This window comes from Notolabrus celidotus, chromosome 23 (genome assembly GCF_009762535.1).
Source record: "Notolabrus celidotus isolate fNotCel1 chromosome 23, fNotCel1.pri, whole genome shotgun sequence".
Classification (NCBI taxonomy): domain Eukaryota; kingdom Metazoa; phylum Chordata; class Actinopteri; order Labriformes; family Labridae; genus Notolabrus; species Notolabrus celidotus.
In genome coordinates, this window is record NC_048294.1 from 19,265,708 (window position 1) to 19,282,989 (window position 17,282).

General features: G+C 42.7%; 1 protein-coding gene across 5 annotated transcripts in view; it reads right to left on the reverse strand.

The window, feature by feature from the left end:
- The window catches only part of ablim2 (actin binding LIM protein family, member 2), a 111,342-nt gene that overhangs the window by 42,249 nt on the left and 51,811 nt on the right, over nt 1-17,282 (reverse strand). For all 5 annotated transcript variants that reach the window (XM_034677035.1, XM_034677038.1, XM_034677036.1 and 2 more), the window contains one exon: nt 6,402-6,585. In XM_034677035.1, the coding sequence (XP_034532926.1) occupies nt 6,402-6,585 (184 nt within the window). The remainder of the gene's footprint in view (nt 1-6,401; nt 6,586-17,282) is intronic.

A 17,282-nucleotide genomic window follows, 5' to 3' on the forward strand; every position in this document is an offset into this window, starting at 1 on the left:
CTGTCCTATATTGGATGATTGGTCATCTTCCTTGAGTTTCCCATGACATTTGTTATTTGTACCTTTTGCTCTTTTATTATTAAATCTTGATTTTTTTTCTGAACGCGAGTCCTCCTCTGATTTTCCCCATTGTGACAAAAAAGAGCACCATCCCCTCAAAACAGACTCCTCAGCTTAAGACAACAAGTGCAAGGTCTAAGGATGGCTATAACAGTTGGTTTTAGAAAGAACTACACCTCTGCATAAAACTGTTCATTGCTGAATGAATTGGAAGTCTTCACCCAGAAGTTTGAACCTTGTTCCCCTTTAGTAGACTTCTGTTTTTGTTTCTGTTTGGGTCTGATGCATAAAAATGTTTGTTCTTACATCTGGAGAACATTATCTGCAGACCGGGTCATCTGTGCACAACATGTCTGTACTGAATGTTGTTCCGTCTCACATCTATTCTCACACAAATCTAAGATAATTCGATGTATGATCGCAGGTGAGAGGTGAGAAAGAACCTACATGCAGACAGAGAACACGTGGAGACAGAAACACAGACACCCAGACAATGGAAGAGAGAAACAAAGCAAGATTGCTCCTGATGAATTATTGATGATCAATACAGCTCTGTGACTATCACACACACACACATTAAATACACAGCTGTATCTGAAGCCATGTTTTCTCTCAGCTCTATTTTTACATTCTGCAGAAGACGCTTGTGTTTTACCACAAAGGAGATTTTTGTCATGAGAGCAGAAAGGGAGAGAGGATGATCACATTACGAACCCTCAAATGCTCTGCGGGAACATTCTGATCTCAGGTTCAGTGAAGGGATCACAGAGTGAGGAACACACACACATACACACTCGCACACACACACACAGGAAAGCAGCATACGGTTGAAAAGGCAGTTAACACTATCTGTGGGAATGGGCTAAGTGGCTGCACTGATTCACCACGCAACCGGAATTCCTGTCCAAGAGAGGCTCTCATTACCTTTCTGTGGCCAGAGAAGCACAGCCGGCCACTCACCCCGACACACACGAACACAGATACATCCATTAATTACCAACAGAGGACCGTCACGGTACGCAGCCAGACCAAAGTGTGGATCTGATGGCCTGTGTTTAAGATGATAATGGAAAAAAATTTGATTTGATTGAAAGAATAAAAAACAAGGGATATGACTTCAATTGATGTGTCTTTGTGCACTTTCTTACATTTACACTTGTATTTCCATCCTAGATTCCAACTCCATCCTGCATAAATGCCTGTGTCCACTAAAGCTGTTTTTTCGTGCTGGCAGCGCCATAATCTCAGTGTTTCTCACCAGTGTTTGCTGTTGCCAGGTTAGTAGTGAGCATTACGTTTGTTTTAAATACTCTTTGTGCTTCATATTTACTTTCATTCATGCATTTCAAAAAGTAAATGTCACAACAAACACAGACATCATGTCGTAGCATCAGCAGCAGCTCTTCACCTGGAAACCAACATCGATGAGCATGGCAGTGTTTCACAGGATGAGCTATTTTCAGCTGAGAGTGATGCTTGTGTCGAACGCAGCAACTGAAATCTGATGGTCTAAAGCCTGATTTATACTTCTGCGTCGAATTGATGTTGTAGCCAATGCCGGAGGTCTGCGTAGCTCTCGTACATACACAGAGGCCTATGCACGTAGCTGACGTGCACCTCCTCCAAAAGGTAACTACGCGTGGCATCACAAGCCCCGGGATTAGTCCACTCGGCGGCATTGTATTTCCAGCATTTACAGCACGCACTTCCTGGATCCCTGCTCATCGGGCTCACAATGGCCGTGTATTTAATCTCCTCCTCTCTATTCTTCCCTGTATTCATGTCTGTATGATAAACAGCAACATGTATCAGCTGTTAATTAACATAATATGCTCTGAATCGCTGTGAAAAAGTGAACAGAGATCGTAGCGGGGCTGGAAACAGGCAACCGGACTATCAGAGAGACCGCACTGCCCTCAAGCGTTTTGGGAGAGAATTGCTGCGTGACATGGACACATAGATGCACAAGTATGTGGTGCTCATGTCCACGTCAACCATTGCTGTGTAGGGTCAAAATAGAAGTATAAACCAGCCTTATACTATTGAGGGGGTCCCAATAATTTTTTTTTTTCTTTAAGTAATCTAAAATGTCATATTGTGTCCATTAAACCATATATATTGGGAGAAAAGTAATTAAATTCAAAATAAAATAAAAAAGAAATTCATTATTTTCTGCCTTTCTTTGTTACCAGACGACTCCTGGTTAGAGTTGACAATACCAAAAGCATCAATAGCAGCAGTTAATTCATAACAGCACAGGAAACAGCCACATGTGTATGTGGGTGTATCATTTTCTGCAGACCAGCTAAATGAATCATGAAGCAACATTGGAGGGACAATTTTTTGGCACCTATATTTTGTGAGTAATGGGCCAAAAAGTTTGGGAACCTCTGCGTTAGGGGACACAGTCCCTAAACCGGAGCAGTTGAAAAAATGTCTAATGTTCTGAATTTAACAGTAAACTGAAAACTCATTGAAGCTTTTCTTCTATGCAGACTTGAATACTGCAGTCCTCTGCCTTCCATTATCTATTGAGAAACAAGTCTTGATTCAGTGCTTGCTGCAGACATGAGGGAGCGTATGACTCAAGTTCAGCAAGACTGAGAAACAATCGATTTTGGTAGAACAGATTTTTAAATTTGAACTACTTTATGCATCTCTTTATGTCGTGGGACCGGCTTTCATCAGGGTGCACGGCCTCCCTCTGTAAATACATTATTTATCATACAAAGGAACTAAGGGAAAGTGGAGTAGAGGATCTATGAGAGGCCGTATCGGCAATATTTCATACTTTGTAGTACACACTCTACCATACTCTCACAGACACACTACAATACACCCTTACATGCACAATCATACTCTCTCACAAACACTACTATACACTCTTACATGCACAATCATACTCTCTAACAAACACTACTAAAACCTCTTACACTAAGTTTACACTACTAATCTAAGTGAGGGACAATGATTGTGTGCTTGAGAAATTATGATGGTTTATGTTAAATGCATGACATATTTGAACTACTTTCAGTGAAAGAGAAAAGCCAGATGAATATATAGCCATCTGGCAAAAAGAAAGGCAGAAAACTCATCACATTTTCTATTTTCAAGGTTTTACTTCAAGGTTAGCTACTATTTTTGTTGATATTTTTTTATTATAATGGGTAAAATGTACTATTTAAGACAACTTTAAAAAAAAAAAAAATCTGGAAGACATCTCAGGACCGCCCATTTATGTCTCGCGACACCCCAGGGGTTCCCGACCCCCACTTTGGGAACCCCTGCTTTAAGAAACGGAGGGCTAGAGGTGCGCTAAAACAACGTCCATGCCCTCACGCGTGCCGTAGTAGAGCGCACATTTGGGCTGCTGAAGGCACGTTAGATGTGTTTGGACACAGCTGTTGGTAAGTTACTCTACGGCCCTGAGAAAGTGTGAAAGATAATTGTGGCGTGCTATGTTCATTAAATTAAATGAATGACCATTAGGCGACGGTTGAATATCATCACTTTATCCCTCATTTCGGGAACATATTCCTGATATGGAGGTGTCTCCAATAATCACATGCATTCTTTAATCCTGAGCTGTCAGATCAGGTGGTCCTTGTCCTCCTCCAGTTTCCTTCCTTCTTTTCTCTTCTGCTAGTATTTTTTTTTTTGTGTCCACTTTAATATCAAACCTTATTTTCTTAACCTGAGCCACGGTGCAAACCTTAGGAGACAGTATTAACAGCCTCAGTAAGAACCCAGGCTTCATTTTTTTCTGTCCTGGTGACTCCTACTGATACGCTATGGAAAAGTGTTGGTTTTCTTGCCTCAACCTCCACAACAATCACCTCTATTTCTACCGAGGTGAAATTCAGCATCTTGATGCACCGAACAGATCCATATAAGGACAGACAGTCCTTATATGGATGAATTGGACAGTCAGTCAGCTCACGGAACTCTTTGATGCCAAGGAGTTGATCAAAACTTACTAAATATGTCTGATGTATCACCAAACTGGATTAAATCAAGCTCCAGATGCTGAGCTTTTTACAGTGAGAGCGGCAAAAACGTCAAACGTCAAGTATTAATCAGACGTCCCTAGGTTGTGTTTTTATCACTAACGCACACTGGGGGGTAAAAATCCTCAATGAAGAGGAGACTGGTTCACACAGCACACCTGCTGCAGGTAGAGACCAAGCTAACACTGCGCCCCTCCAATAATAACTCAGCCTGTCACAGGAATGCATCACTTTTACTTTTTGCATTATATTACATGGGTGAGTCGTGTGTATGTAAAATCCTCTTCATATAAGCCAATCAGGAACCGCAAATTTAGTACTACTTCCGTTTCAATCAAACTCTCACACACACAACTATTCTCATTCTCATTCCCTATCGTACTCTTACATTCACTGTCATTCTGTTACTTACGCATGACTATTCCCTTACACATGTACTATTCATCTCTCTTACAAATACTGAAATTCTGTTCCATATACACTGTTACCTTACTTACATATGCTATCTTACCTTTTTACATATACTATTATCCTCTCTTACATTTACTATCATGCAACAGTATATTTTTTAGGTAGGACGGAAAATTACTAAAGAACAAATTAATAAATAAATAAATATATGCGTAAATAAATGCATAAATAAATACTAAAATATATAAACAAAAAAATGAATAAAATAATACATAAAATAATTAAACAGGACATGAATTAATAAATATCTTGTATTTATTTATACATTTATTTATGCATTTATTTATTTCTGTATTTCTGTGTCTATATCATCGACTGTATGAAATATGGACGTAGTATCCGTGACGTCACCCATCTGTTTCTGAAGAGATGCTTTGAGACCAATCGTCGGCGGCAGCCATATTGCTTCTGTCGAGCCAGTGTGACGTAAAGAGGCGGAGTTTGAGCCTCCTAACCAACAGCTGCAGTGTTCACGCAGGCAGTTGTGCCTCTCATTGGAAGAAAAAATCCCCCCCCCCCCCCCTCACAGTGAGAGCACATCGAGAAATTAGCTATCCAGACTACACTCGTCTTTTGTAGCAGGCTGTAAACATGTTTATTAATGCTGCAAAGATCGTCTTTTTCCCATTCATGTGTATATGACTTCCGGTACTTCCGGAGCCAGCCTCAAGCAGATCCTCGACCTGCAGCTTTTAACACTTCCCGACTGGACTCATATTTTTAGACCGGAGGTTGCCACATATGGAGGTCCATATGTAAATTGGGGGGTGTACTTTGAGGGGTTACTTAACAGCCATTAGTTAATCTGTATGAGAGTTCACAGCCAATCAGAGCACAATCACAGCACAGTAGGGCGGGACTTGGCGGTATACTGGGGAGCTCCCAAGCGGCAACCTCCGGTCTAAAAATATGAGTGGCTTTAGTAGCTTTTGTGAGAGAGTATGATTGTGCATGTAAGAAGGTATAGTAGTGTGTGCGAGAGAGTATGACTGTGCATGTAAGAAGGTATAGTAGTGTGTGTGTGAGAGTATGATTGTGTATGTAAGAAGGTATAGTAGTGTTTGTTAGAGAGTATGATTGTGCATGTAAGAAGGTATAGTAGTGTTTGTTAGAGAGTATGATTGTGCATGTAAGAGGGTATTGTAGTGTGTCTGTGAGAGTATGGTAGAGTGTGTACTACAAAGTATGAAATACTGCCTAAACAGCCTCTCATAAGGATCAGGCAACCAGCTGAGAAAGACAAGCTTTGCATAACAGTGTCTACCTTTATTTGCATTTAATGTTGCATGTATTTGCACTCAAGGCCTTGCACTGTATAATCTTCTTATTAGTTTAAGACATTGTTTGGATCTGTGAGGACCTGAATGCACCACAGCCACTATTTGAAAAAGTACCCCTGAGCAAGGGTTGATCGTTTTGGTGTCCAATAAAAGGAAGCAGCTGTGATAGCGCAAGTTTTGCAGGATAACATCTCAAGTAGCATCTAAATCCTAAATCCTTTAAGCCCAGATCCCCGTGTCACAGATTTGATCTCTCAGGCTGCATACAGAGGTGGTCTGCAAGGCATTTGTCTACAATGGTCTAGCAGTGTTGACACTCATGTGTCCTGGGCCACATTAAGAAGCACCCCTTCTCCTCAAATCTACAGCAACGGTAGTGTGGAATCATCTGCTCCTCATATATGACTGATTTGATGGTGCATGAAGCTCTGTGTTTATCTGCACATGAAGCTTCTAAGTGAAATCCAATCTCATCACTGGGGTCGTATGTTAATGCCAAGTGTGCACGCTCGATCTGAAGTGCTGTCCAAATGTGATGGATCGCTCTGACTGACGGTAACACCGGGTGTAAACATGTCCTTACTTGCAAGAGGCGCAGACGAAGCAGCGAGGGTGGTAGGTCTTGCCCAGGGCGGACACCACCTCCCCCTCAATGAAGTCCTGGCAGCTGAAGCAGCGAGTGCCATACATTCGCTGGTAGTCCAGAGTGCAGATGTATTCACCCTGCCGCACGAAGAAGCCTCCCTGGGCCAGTTCCACTCCACATACTGCAGGAGGGAGAGAGGAAGAGGTGGATGAGAGGGATTGGAAAAGGAAAGGAGGGGAAACAAGAAGAGACAAACAATGAGATAAGATTCAGACATTTAGAAAATTACCTGATGGACATCTAAATATTTAACAGAATCAAAATCAGAAGCACTTTATTGATCCCCAAGAAGAAATTCTTTGAGTGCTTTAAGTTATCACAGCGTGAATAATTCTCACACACTTTAGATGATCATTGGCGAGGTTTTGTCCCTGCCCCGACAAGACACAGCAATCTTACTCATTCTTCGCAACACATTAATGAACATTACGCAAATGGACGTACTTACATAATAGTTCATGTCGATTAAGTGGACACATTGCCCCAACCCTGGAAGTGACATAAATATTCCTGCAGCCCCAACGTTGTATACACAAATTCATCATTTTTAAATCAATATTTAGTGTCAACTTGTTTTTGTCAGTAATTGGTCCCACCCTAGGTAATAAGACCCCACACCCATTCCTTGGTGTATTGCTTATATTTGCATTAGCACTCATTCAATGTAAATTATCCCTTCTTTGAACAGCACTAAAAACACTCCACAATTAGGGATATCCTGATCAGCTTTTTTGGCCCCCGATCCTGATCCGATCTTTTAATATTGAATATTGTCAGACACCGAGTCCCAATCCGACATTTATACTTGCTAGTAGTTGCACAAGAGATAAGAGAGTTGAGCTGCACACTGTTTTTTTTACCTTTAACAAAAATAAGTATTAAAAAAAATAAATAAAATATGTCTCATGTTGATTCCATTCAACTTAATCCAGATAGCACTGATGTAAAACTCTTAATCTGTTTTAAAAGCTGTGCTGTTTGAGACCAAGAAACTGGTGTGCATGCATTACCGCACGCTTAAATCTGAGGCTGCTCTGAACGCAACTCTCACGAGATGCTGCATGATTCACAACGGCAGCATCCAACTGTGAAACGGAGAATGGAAATATTGGGAGTGACAGCGAGATGGAAAAACGGTTGCATGCCACCAGCTATGGAGTGGCATGCCGGTATAGAGAACGGCAGCTGCCAGTAGCCACGAGTTTGCTAATGCTAATGTGACAGACTGTCCTGTGTTAGGTTTGTTTTAACCTTTTTGAACCATATGTCCCTGGAGAGCTACCGTAGGGTGCGTAGAGCAGATGTTTTTTTGTGCCATGTCTGGCGGTGCACATGTGAGTTCTGCAATTAAATAGGCTCCGATCTGATAGTTGAGATCAGGATTGGGACATCCCTGTCTACAATACTATTCTCTTATATGAAAACAATGTATACCAGTGGAGGAGCCAGGGGGTGGCCAGGTGTGAACCCTGAAATCTGGTTGGTCACCCTGAAATTCTAAACCGTGATTGGCTATTTGCCTTATAGGTGGTACTCAGATCTCTGGGTTGTGATTCTACAGGCTGCTTGTAGCTTCTTTGCATTCCAATGAAACTTTTTCTCTGTTTGGTTCTTTAAAGGGTGACTTTGGACAAACATCTTTTCAGTCCTAAGATAATTGAGGTCAGTAAATTGAAATATTGCCACTTGGGTAACCATTCAAGTTTACCTTCCCTCGCTTCAAAAGTTGATGTCCCAATTTGGCCCCACCAGTCAAAAAAGTCTGGCTCCCCCCTGATTTATACTACACTTTATCATACTGTTATACCACTGTTTGTGACACTCTTCTACACTTTGGTATACAATACTATAACACAATGCACTATAGTGTTGCCCTTTTATACTGTTTACCACATCAATGAGTGCTAAAGTATATTTTAAAAGCAATTAAACCCCAATATGAACTTACTGCACTATACTTTGACAACACTCACCAAAATAAACATCACACACACCCACACACCCACACACCTATTTATAGACGTTTGTTTGAGAAGTAGTAAAAAGGAGAGCTGTTGTTAGCCGGTTTGTCTTGTCTGAACCTGCTTCAAGAGCGAATAACATGACGGCGTGTTATTAACGTGTGTGTTTAAAGACTGGACAGTATCCGTCTGACTCTCAACAATACACGACAGGAACTCCAAATCACCCTCTCCCCTCATACACACACACAATGATTACACTGTAACCACAGCAACAACATGACATCACTGACCAGCCACGCCCTCGGGGGGGAAAACTCGCTCTGTGTTTCCACTCCTTTAGCAAAAACAATACCCCTGCATTCTTTCTCTTTCGGAGGAAACGTCAGGAAAGATAGATGAGGGAATGTTTTCACTGCCTAGTGTTATGCCCTGGGACTGCCCAGTGAACTTTCACACACACACACACACACACACACACACACACACACACACACACACACACACACACACACACACACACACACACACACACACACACACACACACACACACACACAGTCTCAATGTTGCAGCAGTGTGTTAAATTATGAGGTAAGACAGTGCCGTGCTTTAGGTGAGATCACACAGATATAATATATTCTTTCCTGCACACAGATACGCATGAGAGTGAGAAGGTATGAGAGCACACACTCTTCTAACTGGGTTCCACCAGCCGGACCACCCAGACCAACTCCGCCCACTGAGACAAGCAAGCCATCAAGAGAGGCTTCCAAATTTGACTCTACATTACCTATTTGTCACCAGATTTCTTCTTCATTCAGGCGGAGAGCAGAGAGAGAGCGGATACTCTGGCTACTCTATGTCTTTTGAGTTTAGAGGTGAAGCGTCGTGTAATCTCTGAACTAGACTCCTGAGAGTTCGGTGAAGCGAGCAGTTGGCGACTTCCTATGACTTCCTTTTTCTCGTGTTGGCTTGTAAACAGTTCAAGGAGCATCTTGGACACTAAGAATGAAGCAGGAGTCGGAAGACGTGGCTAGAACTAGGAAAAGACAGCACATCTCTCCCATGTTAGCTTCTCTACTCTGGCTCCCCATAAAATCTAGAACACTACGCTCCCAACATGCAGGCCTGCTCACCAGACCTTAAGTCTCTAAAAGTAGTATGAGAGGTAGAGCCTTCAGTTTTCAGGCACCTCTCCTTTTGAATCATCTACCAGTCAGGGTCCGGGAGGCAGAAAGCTTATAGTCAGAGCTGGTTTAGGCTTGGACCAGCTCTTAGTTATACTGCCATAGGCTTAGACTGGCACACTGGGATCCTGTCTTTCCCTCTCTCCCCTCAGTCTGCCTCTCTCTTACTTTAAGTCTTCCTGTCCCATTAAAGTTACTAACCCTTAGACCTTTCTGGAGTCCCTGAGCTCCCTTGTCTCGTAGGTTCCTCTGGATCTCTGCCGTAGACAGCCTGCTGCTGTGGACGTGCCAGACTCCAGCTGCTACAACTACTACTATCCATCTCACCACTATCATCTCTCTCTCTCCTTCTCTGTCTCTCTCTTCATCTCCCTCTATCCCTCTTTCCAAATCGGTCTCAGCAGATGTGTGTCTAACATGAGTCTGGTCCTGCTGGAGGTTTCTGCCTGTTAAAGGAAGTTTGTCCTTGCCACTGTCACTTATAAATGCTGCAAAGTGCTCTGCTCATGGTGGATTAAGAACATTAGTTGTAGATATGTTCATATAGAAGTGATATTTTCAAAAGCTGCACTACGTCTGTCCTTTTACTGGAAAGAAAACAATCCGTGCATGTTGTTTCTTCCTCTGTAGAGACAGTTTCTTGATGTGAAGTTACGCAACCACCAAACACCCATGTGAGATAACGTTCATGTATTCAGGGTGAATATATCAGCTGAATGCAGCAAACTCGTAGAAGAAACCAGGTTTACAACACTTTAGTGCTTTCCTGTGGTCTTCATTTTCTCTAAAGGTTACGTAACAACCCTCCCACCCTGTAATCCCCTCGTTCAAACTTTGACTGATATGTGGGACAGCCTTTGTTCAGTATTTGCACAGTTTCACTTTTTATCCAGCCCTCACAGGAGTTACAGCGTGTTAATAAAACAAGAACAATACTACGAGCAGGAATGTTTTCCCAGGAAGAAGACGACAGACTTTCCAACGGCTGCTACTGGCTCTCCCACATCCGGTTCAGATGTCTGGCAACCGGTCCACAGTGAGATAATACTGCGGGGCTCTGAAATACACACCGGAGGGGAAAGTTGGGTGGGTGGATGAGGTACATAGTTGTTGCAGTAAATCAAAATCCATCCATCCATCCAGTTACTGAGCAAGAGATGGACTTGGACAGGTAGCCAGTCACAGGGCTGATCTATAGACAACCAGCGGGCAATTCAGAGAGACCAGTTAACCTAATGAGCATGTCTGGGCCACAGAAACTGGAGAAAACCATGTGCACAGAGCATACATGCAAACCCCACACAGAGATTCTCATGTGTGTGTCAAACCAGCATCCTCTGGTTAGACTTTATTTACCTTCCTCATATTTCACGTCTTGTGTTTCCACCCTCCAGTATTCCCACATCTGATTATCCCACTGTCTCTCACCCGTGCCTCATTATCCCCAGTGTCTATAATCTCAGTACTCCCTCTCTTCTGTGCCAGTTCGTCTTGTACCTCGTCTTCCTCATGTTTGTTCCCAGGGAGATTTTGGCCAGTATTTTTGGATTGGATTGTTGGACTGATTCCTGTCTCCAGTCTTGCATGTTGGGGTCTATTTCCTGTCTCAGAGCAATAACCACAAAGTTTTTGCTGTGAGTGGTATGTATGTTTAAAGTCAACTTGAATTAAAAGTAAAACTTAAAAAGAAATGTTTTTGAGGTTTGAAGTGCTCTCTAATCATTCATAATATCCCAACAGAAACCCTGAATGATTAAAATAAGTGTTTCAAGGTTTGAGCAGGTGTCTAATCCAGAGACATATTCATAATCCTTCGATTAAAATTTGCTGCACAGTTGTGCAGTGGGTAGCACTGTTGCTGGTTCCTGGTTCAAGGTCCCCAGTTGGGCAGGTGGAGTTTGCATGTTCTCCCCATGCATGCGTGGGTTCTCTCCAGGTACTCCAGCTTCCTCCCACAGTCCAAAAACATGCTGACCAGGTTAATTGATCACTCTAAATTGTGTGTAGATGTGCGTGTGTGCGTGAATGGTTGTTTGTCTTTCCATGTTTGCCCTGTGATTGGTTGGTGACCTGTCCAGGGTGTACCCTGCCTTCTGCCCAAAGTCAGCTGGGATAAGTTGCCAAGATAATGGAGGGATAGACTAAAACTGGAGTAAAACTAAAAAAAAGTATGGCTGCCAGTTTGGCCTAGAGGTAAAATCTACAATGCACAAATGAGTTGGTGAGGAATAAATGCAGGAAAATCCCAGAAGACAATCTTAGCTCAAATAAATAAATACAACTTTAAATTCAGGTGTGAGACTTGATTTGGTTGGGATTGTTGTAAAACTAGTATACTTGACTTTTAACGTCCTAAAGACATAACTTGAGACTCACCTTGAACTTCCCAAGAATAACTTAAACCTCAAGGTTTGTTCTGATTCACACCAGGCTTTCCCTGAACTTGTATGACTTGGAACATGTTACTGAAAGACTTGGAATCTCAATTAAAACTTTTCTTCAGTGACTGACTTTGGACCTGTCTCTCATGAGCTGGGACTAATCTTAAGACCCTCTCTAATGTTGCGTTTGCACCAAACACGTACAGTCGCTCCATTCGCGTAAAGACGAATTGCAGTATGTTTTGTGTTCACTCGCTCCATTCTTTCAGCATGTGTTACTAGAGGGGAGGGTTTCCTTCAAACGCCACTCCAATCTGTCGTCATCAAACAAGATTGAGCTCAACTACATTGAATGGTGAAGCCGGTTATGCTAACGGAGCTAACTTCCTGGTACCACCGATGGTTGAAATCAAGTGACAGACAAAGGTTTTCACAACTTAGCAGATAACCCTCCTCGCTCACTTTCCTCACTGTGAGCTCCTGTATATTCCTGATCCCATAAAGACAGGTAGAGTCACAGAGTTAAGGGAAGTTCAGATAATTCTACACTTGCAGATTTCATGTGCGCTGCCCCCCAACTTGTGTCTACATACATCTTTACATGTAATTCACTGGAGCAAATGTTTTTATTGGCGTTTGGTGTGAACGCCGCATAAAGGGTCTAAGCCTTGACTTCAGATATCGACAGTCTTGATACTTGTAACCATCTTGAATCAATGGGACTAACTTTAACTGTCTGGACTTGTTTAGATGACATGAGACTTCACTCAGTCAAAGTAAACAGCTCTGTTTCTCAGAGAGCAATTCGGAGATGCAGGAGATGGAGACAGAAATCCTCGCCCAAATGTTTGAGTGCCTCTTCCTCTCAGCTCCTTTTACAATCCTGTTATATTAATACCTGAGCTGCCAGCTGGCTCTCAGACTCCCCTTCTTACTGTAGTATAACTCAGTTGCTTAAGCAGCTCAGCAGCAGAGACTATATGAGTCCATTCATCATTTATGGAGCTAACGCTACCAGAAAGCATTACGCCCTTTTAACAGTAGCAGCAAACCCAAGCATTTCCCATTATTCTTCCATCTGCAGTAAAGTCGCAGGGTGCAGACAGAGCAGAGGAAAGTTACTGATGAACTAACCTCTAATTTATATCAAACACTGAAGGTCTTCATGCAAGAAGAAATATGCTCCTTCACTTTCATTTCTGTGTCTTTTTCTTGATGCCATCATCCTTCCTTCCCTCATTCCTTAATTCCTCATCGGTGTGGTTCGTGTTAAAAAGCAGGGAGAGGTTGATTAGATGTAGCAGAGACAGATGTGTGTGTCTGTGAGCCGGGGGAACGTTCACTTCTAATGTGCTCCGACAGAAAAAGTAGCTCAACAACAGACTGCAGCTTCAGATCATTCTTCTTCAGAGTATTCATCACACTGACTCTGAAATGTTTCTCTCAGCAGGTCTAGACTCTACACCTTGTTCTACTATTCACAGAGACTCAACAGTAACCCTCCATGAGCAGGAGTGGAGAAGACAGGCAGAAACCTCGAGCAGAACCAGACTCATGATGATCTGCTGTGACAGGCAGCAGTAGGATAGAATGAGATGCTGAAAGAGAGGGGTGGATAGAGATAAGTTAGTAATTAAAAAAGGGACTTCCAAATGAACAGACATGTACATATATGCACGAGACACAGCAGCAACACTTCATTAATTGTTTAAAACTCTGGACACACTGACAGTACGGGACAGGATCTAACATAACAGAAAGGAAGGCTGTTATTTACATATTTCTTCTGCTGGATCACATGACTTTATTTTGAACTGTGTGCATAAAGGACACTGTTCAGTCTTTGTTTATATCTGCGGGTGGAGCTCTGATAGATCTGGGTCTGCAGATGCTCGCCGGTCCAGGAGGGAGGTACAATAAGTGAATGTCGAAACAACAGACGCTTGTATCCGCGATGCACTACAGATGGAAAGTCTCAGGATCAGCCTTGACCCATACGAACTCTTCAACGGACTGTTATGCTCAAACAGATTTCATCATTTTGAAACCATCCTGTCTCCATGGCAGCAGAGGGTGTGTGTGTGTGTGTTACTCTCCATTGGGGTCTTCGGTCGGTGGATGAGGTCATGATGCAGCTAATTAGTCACGTTGTCCTGAGACTCAGCTGAGGAGAACACACAAGCCTGCATGACGATAAAACTTCCAGGAACACGGGGGAGTTTGACCTTCTGAACTCTGGGTGTGTGGTTTTCTGACGTATGTGTGTAAATATGTTGTTGTGTGTTTTCTTTGGTTTTCAGTCAGCTGTAAAACTTCTGATGATCTGCAACAACTCGACCCAGGAGCAGAGAGATGTAACCTCAGAAGCAGGGTAATCCTAAATAATAAAGCATCACTTTAAGTCTTTTTCTACAAAATAAGAGCGCTAACACGAGTATGAGCGTCTCAGGCTGCCAATATAAAGAAAGTCTAAAGGTTACCCTGTAGTAGGAACTTGATTACAACATTTTCCAAGGCTGAGGGGCAGATTACTTCACAGGAAGCTGATTACTACCATCATTGAGGGCTTATCTTGCGTACTGTGAACACACTTACATAACGTGAATGTACTCGGAACGCTCTCCGAGGAGTTCAGTGCGCTGTTGAATCTGCTTCCTCCGCACCGCAGGATCCCAGAGTCAAGTCTGATCTTCTTTTACTTCCACTCAACACGGAGAGGAACCCAGGGAGTTACATGCTTGAATGGATGCGCAACAAATCTGCCCTGTTGTGAATTCTAAATAAAAGATGGTGCATCTGTGTTGGTCGTGTAAAAACAAAGTCCAAGGGATAAACGGAGTGGAGTCAGAGGTTTGGACGAGACGGGAGTGATGTTATCGTAACTAACACTGTTAGATGGTGTTCCTCTTCGTCCTCCAAGATATCCCATCTTTAAAGTGATGTGCCATGATCATCGCTAATTCACAGAAGACGTTACACCTACTTAAGACTTCCTTTGTCACTTATTTTGAAACTATGTCAGTGGTGTAAAGTCTGAACAATCAGCAAATACTTGAAGTGGATTCAACTTGAGAAAGATGCTGGAAAAGATCCCACATAGATGCACCTGTTGCTAAATTTTCAGTACCAAATACAGGGCAGGAGCCCAGTGCCACAGCAAAGAAAGACTTCTAACAAATCACTACCAACTTCCATCTGAGACTACTATTAGATATTTTTATTACAGGAAGAATGAAACCATGACGGATAGATATTACTTTGACCTTTTTCTAGCTAGGCCTTTTTGTGTCTCTGCCATAGACTGTATAAATAATGGAAGCAGTATCCATGATGTCACCCATCTGTGCCTGCTTTGAAGTCAATCGTCGGCGAGGGCCTTATTGGAAATGCTAAACTCAACCTAACTGCTGTCAAGTTAGTGTGAGGTGAAGAGGAGGGCTTTGAGCCTCCTTACCAACAGCTATAGTGTTTCCGCCTGTCAGTCAAGTCAGTCATGTCCTTAAATTGGCACAAATCGCAATCTTAATATCTTCTAAACTGCTGCATTACAGTGTGTGCTGATAGAGTGTGTGTATGTGGTTTCCCGTGTTTCAATTATTATCAATTATTTGTTGAGTCCTTGCTGAATGGCGAGCCTAACCCAAGTCTTCTTTGCTTCCTGACGCTCAGTAGATGCAGAATCTCTTATTCATACTTTTATTCACACACAACCCCATTCATGAATTAAACTTATTCTAGCGGGATGAGGAATTTTTTTCATGCTCCAGGTGTGCTGCTGTATCTGCTGCACGTGAAGGGAGCTGTGATGGACGTGATCAGTGCAGGGTCAGCTTCTGTCCGTGTCAGATTTGATCCTTTGGATCTTAAAAATACCGTCCAGTGAGAACCAAGGAGTTACGAGACCCTACTGTTAACGTTTAAGAAGGCAACAGTCTGATAACTCCAACACTGCATAATATTGGAAGACCAACGTATTTTAGCTTTGTATCTTTTGGCACATTAGGAGTACAAACTAAAGAAGATTAGAGGAGCTTTCAGTATAAATTATCCCGTTTAAATTTGGCTCTAAGACACTGTTTGGTTTGAGACAGCTCTGAGAATCTGAGGACTTTCTTTGGTGTGATTTTAAAAAGTAGGTTACCCGAGCAAAGATTTCAAAAAAGAAAAATGGGAAAATGAGTCTTTCTAATAAACTACACCTCACAAATATTATTTACAGCCACCTCTCTCCGTCATATGAAATATATGTTCTGTGTCCGGCCGTGTGTGTGACCTCGACTCTGCCTCATGTTTCACAATGACATCCACAGTGCATGTGCGTGTGGGTTTGTGTGTGGACGTGAGCAGAGTTAAATATACATGTGCTATGTGCTTTATGCGGTGAATGTGGGACCTTGGCTTCACCTCATGTTTTACAATGAGTCGACGTATGTGTCCGTGACCTTGAGGGTTTAAAGCCTGCTGGTATTGATCTGAACAGCGATGGATTGAAGAGAACTTCAAGGATGATCCTCCTGATGGGTGAGAGTCACAGAGGTCCGGACTCCTTCAGCTCTGGCCTCCAGCAGGCGTCTAATGAAGCAGTGAGGGAGGTCTGTCTATCATCTGAATAACAGGCTACACTGCATCTTATGTTTGACTTTATTCAACTGTGTTTATTTTTATTACAGGCGAGCCTGAGTCAGGTTGTAAACAGCGAAGTTAAATTAAAGAACCATCTTATAATGATAGGACAAAAATGACAGCATGGTAGACTCTTCAACTCTCCTGGATTTGAAGATGTGGCCTGAAAATCTCTGAAAGTGACTTTGTTTTGGTCTCCTGTAGCCCGACATGGAACCTATCAAGTGTCTGAGGACAATATGCTTCTCTGGGGACAAAGGCAAACGTGTTGAGCATTTTTGGTGTAGCCAGCAAACAGCCTTGTGGCCAGCTCCCCCCAGATCCGTTTCTGGTTTGTCCCTGATCTGTCACGGCACCGGATCTGATAGGTTTCTATTCTAGTTAATGTGTCAACTTCCACTGGATCCGCTCCGTTACGTCTCAGATCCTGCAGGTTGGAGCGCATCAATCTCAACAGAGCTGATGGAGCGGGACAGGAAGTCAGGCACCACAACAAAATGAAAACATACCGTTAATTTTCAAAATGAAACACTCTGTGTTATCACCAGATCGTATTTCACTTAACTACAACAACAAACCGTCATGATGAGCGGAGCCAGGCCTGGAGTCAACAGGTCAGAGGGTTTCAGAGGACCATAAAGACAAAACGGATGAGGAGAGGAG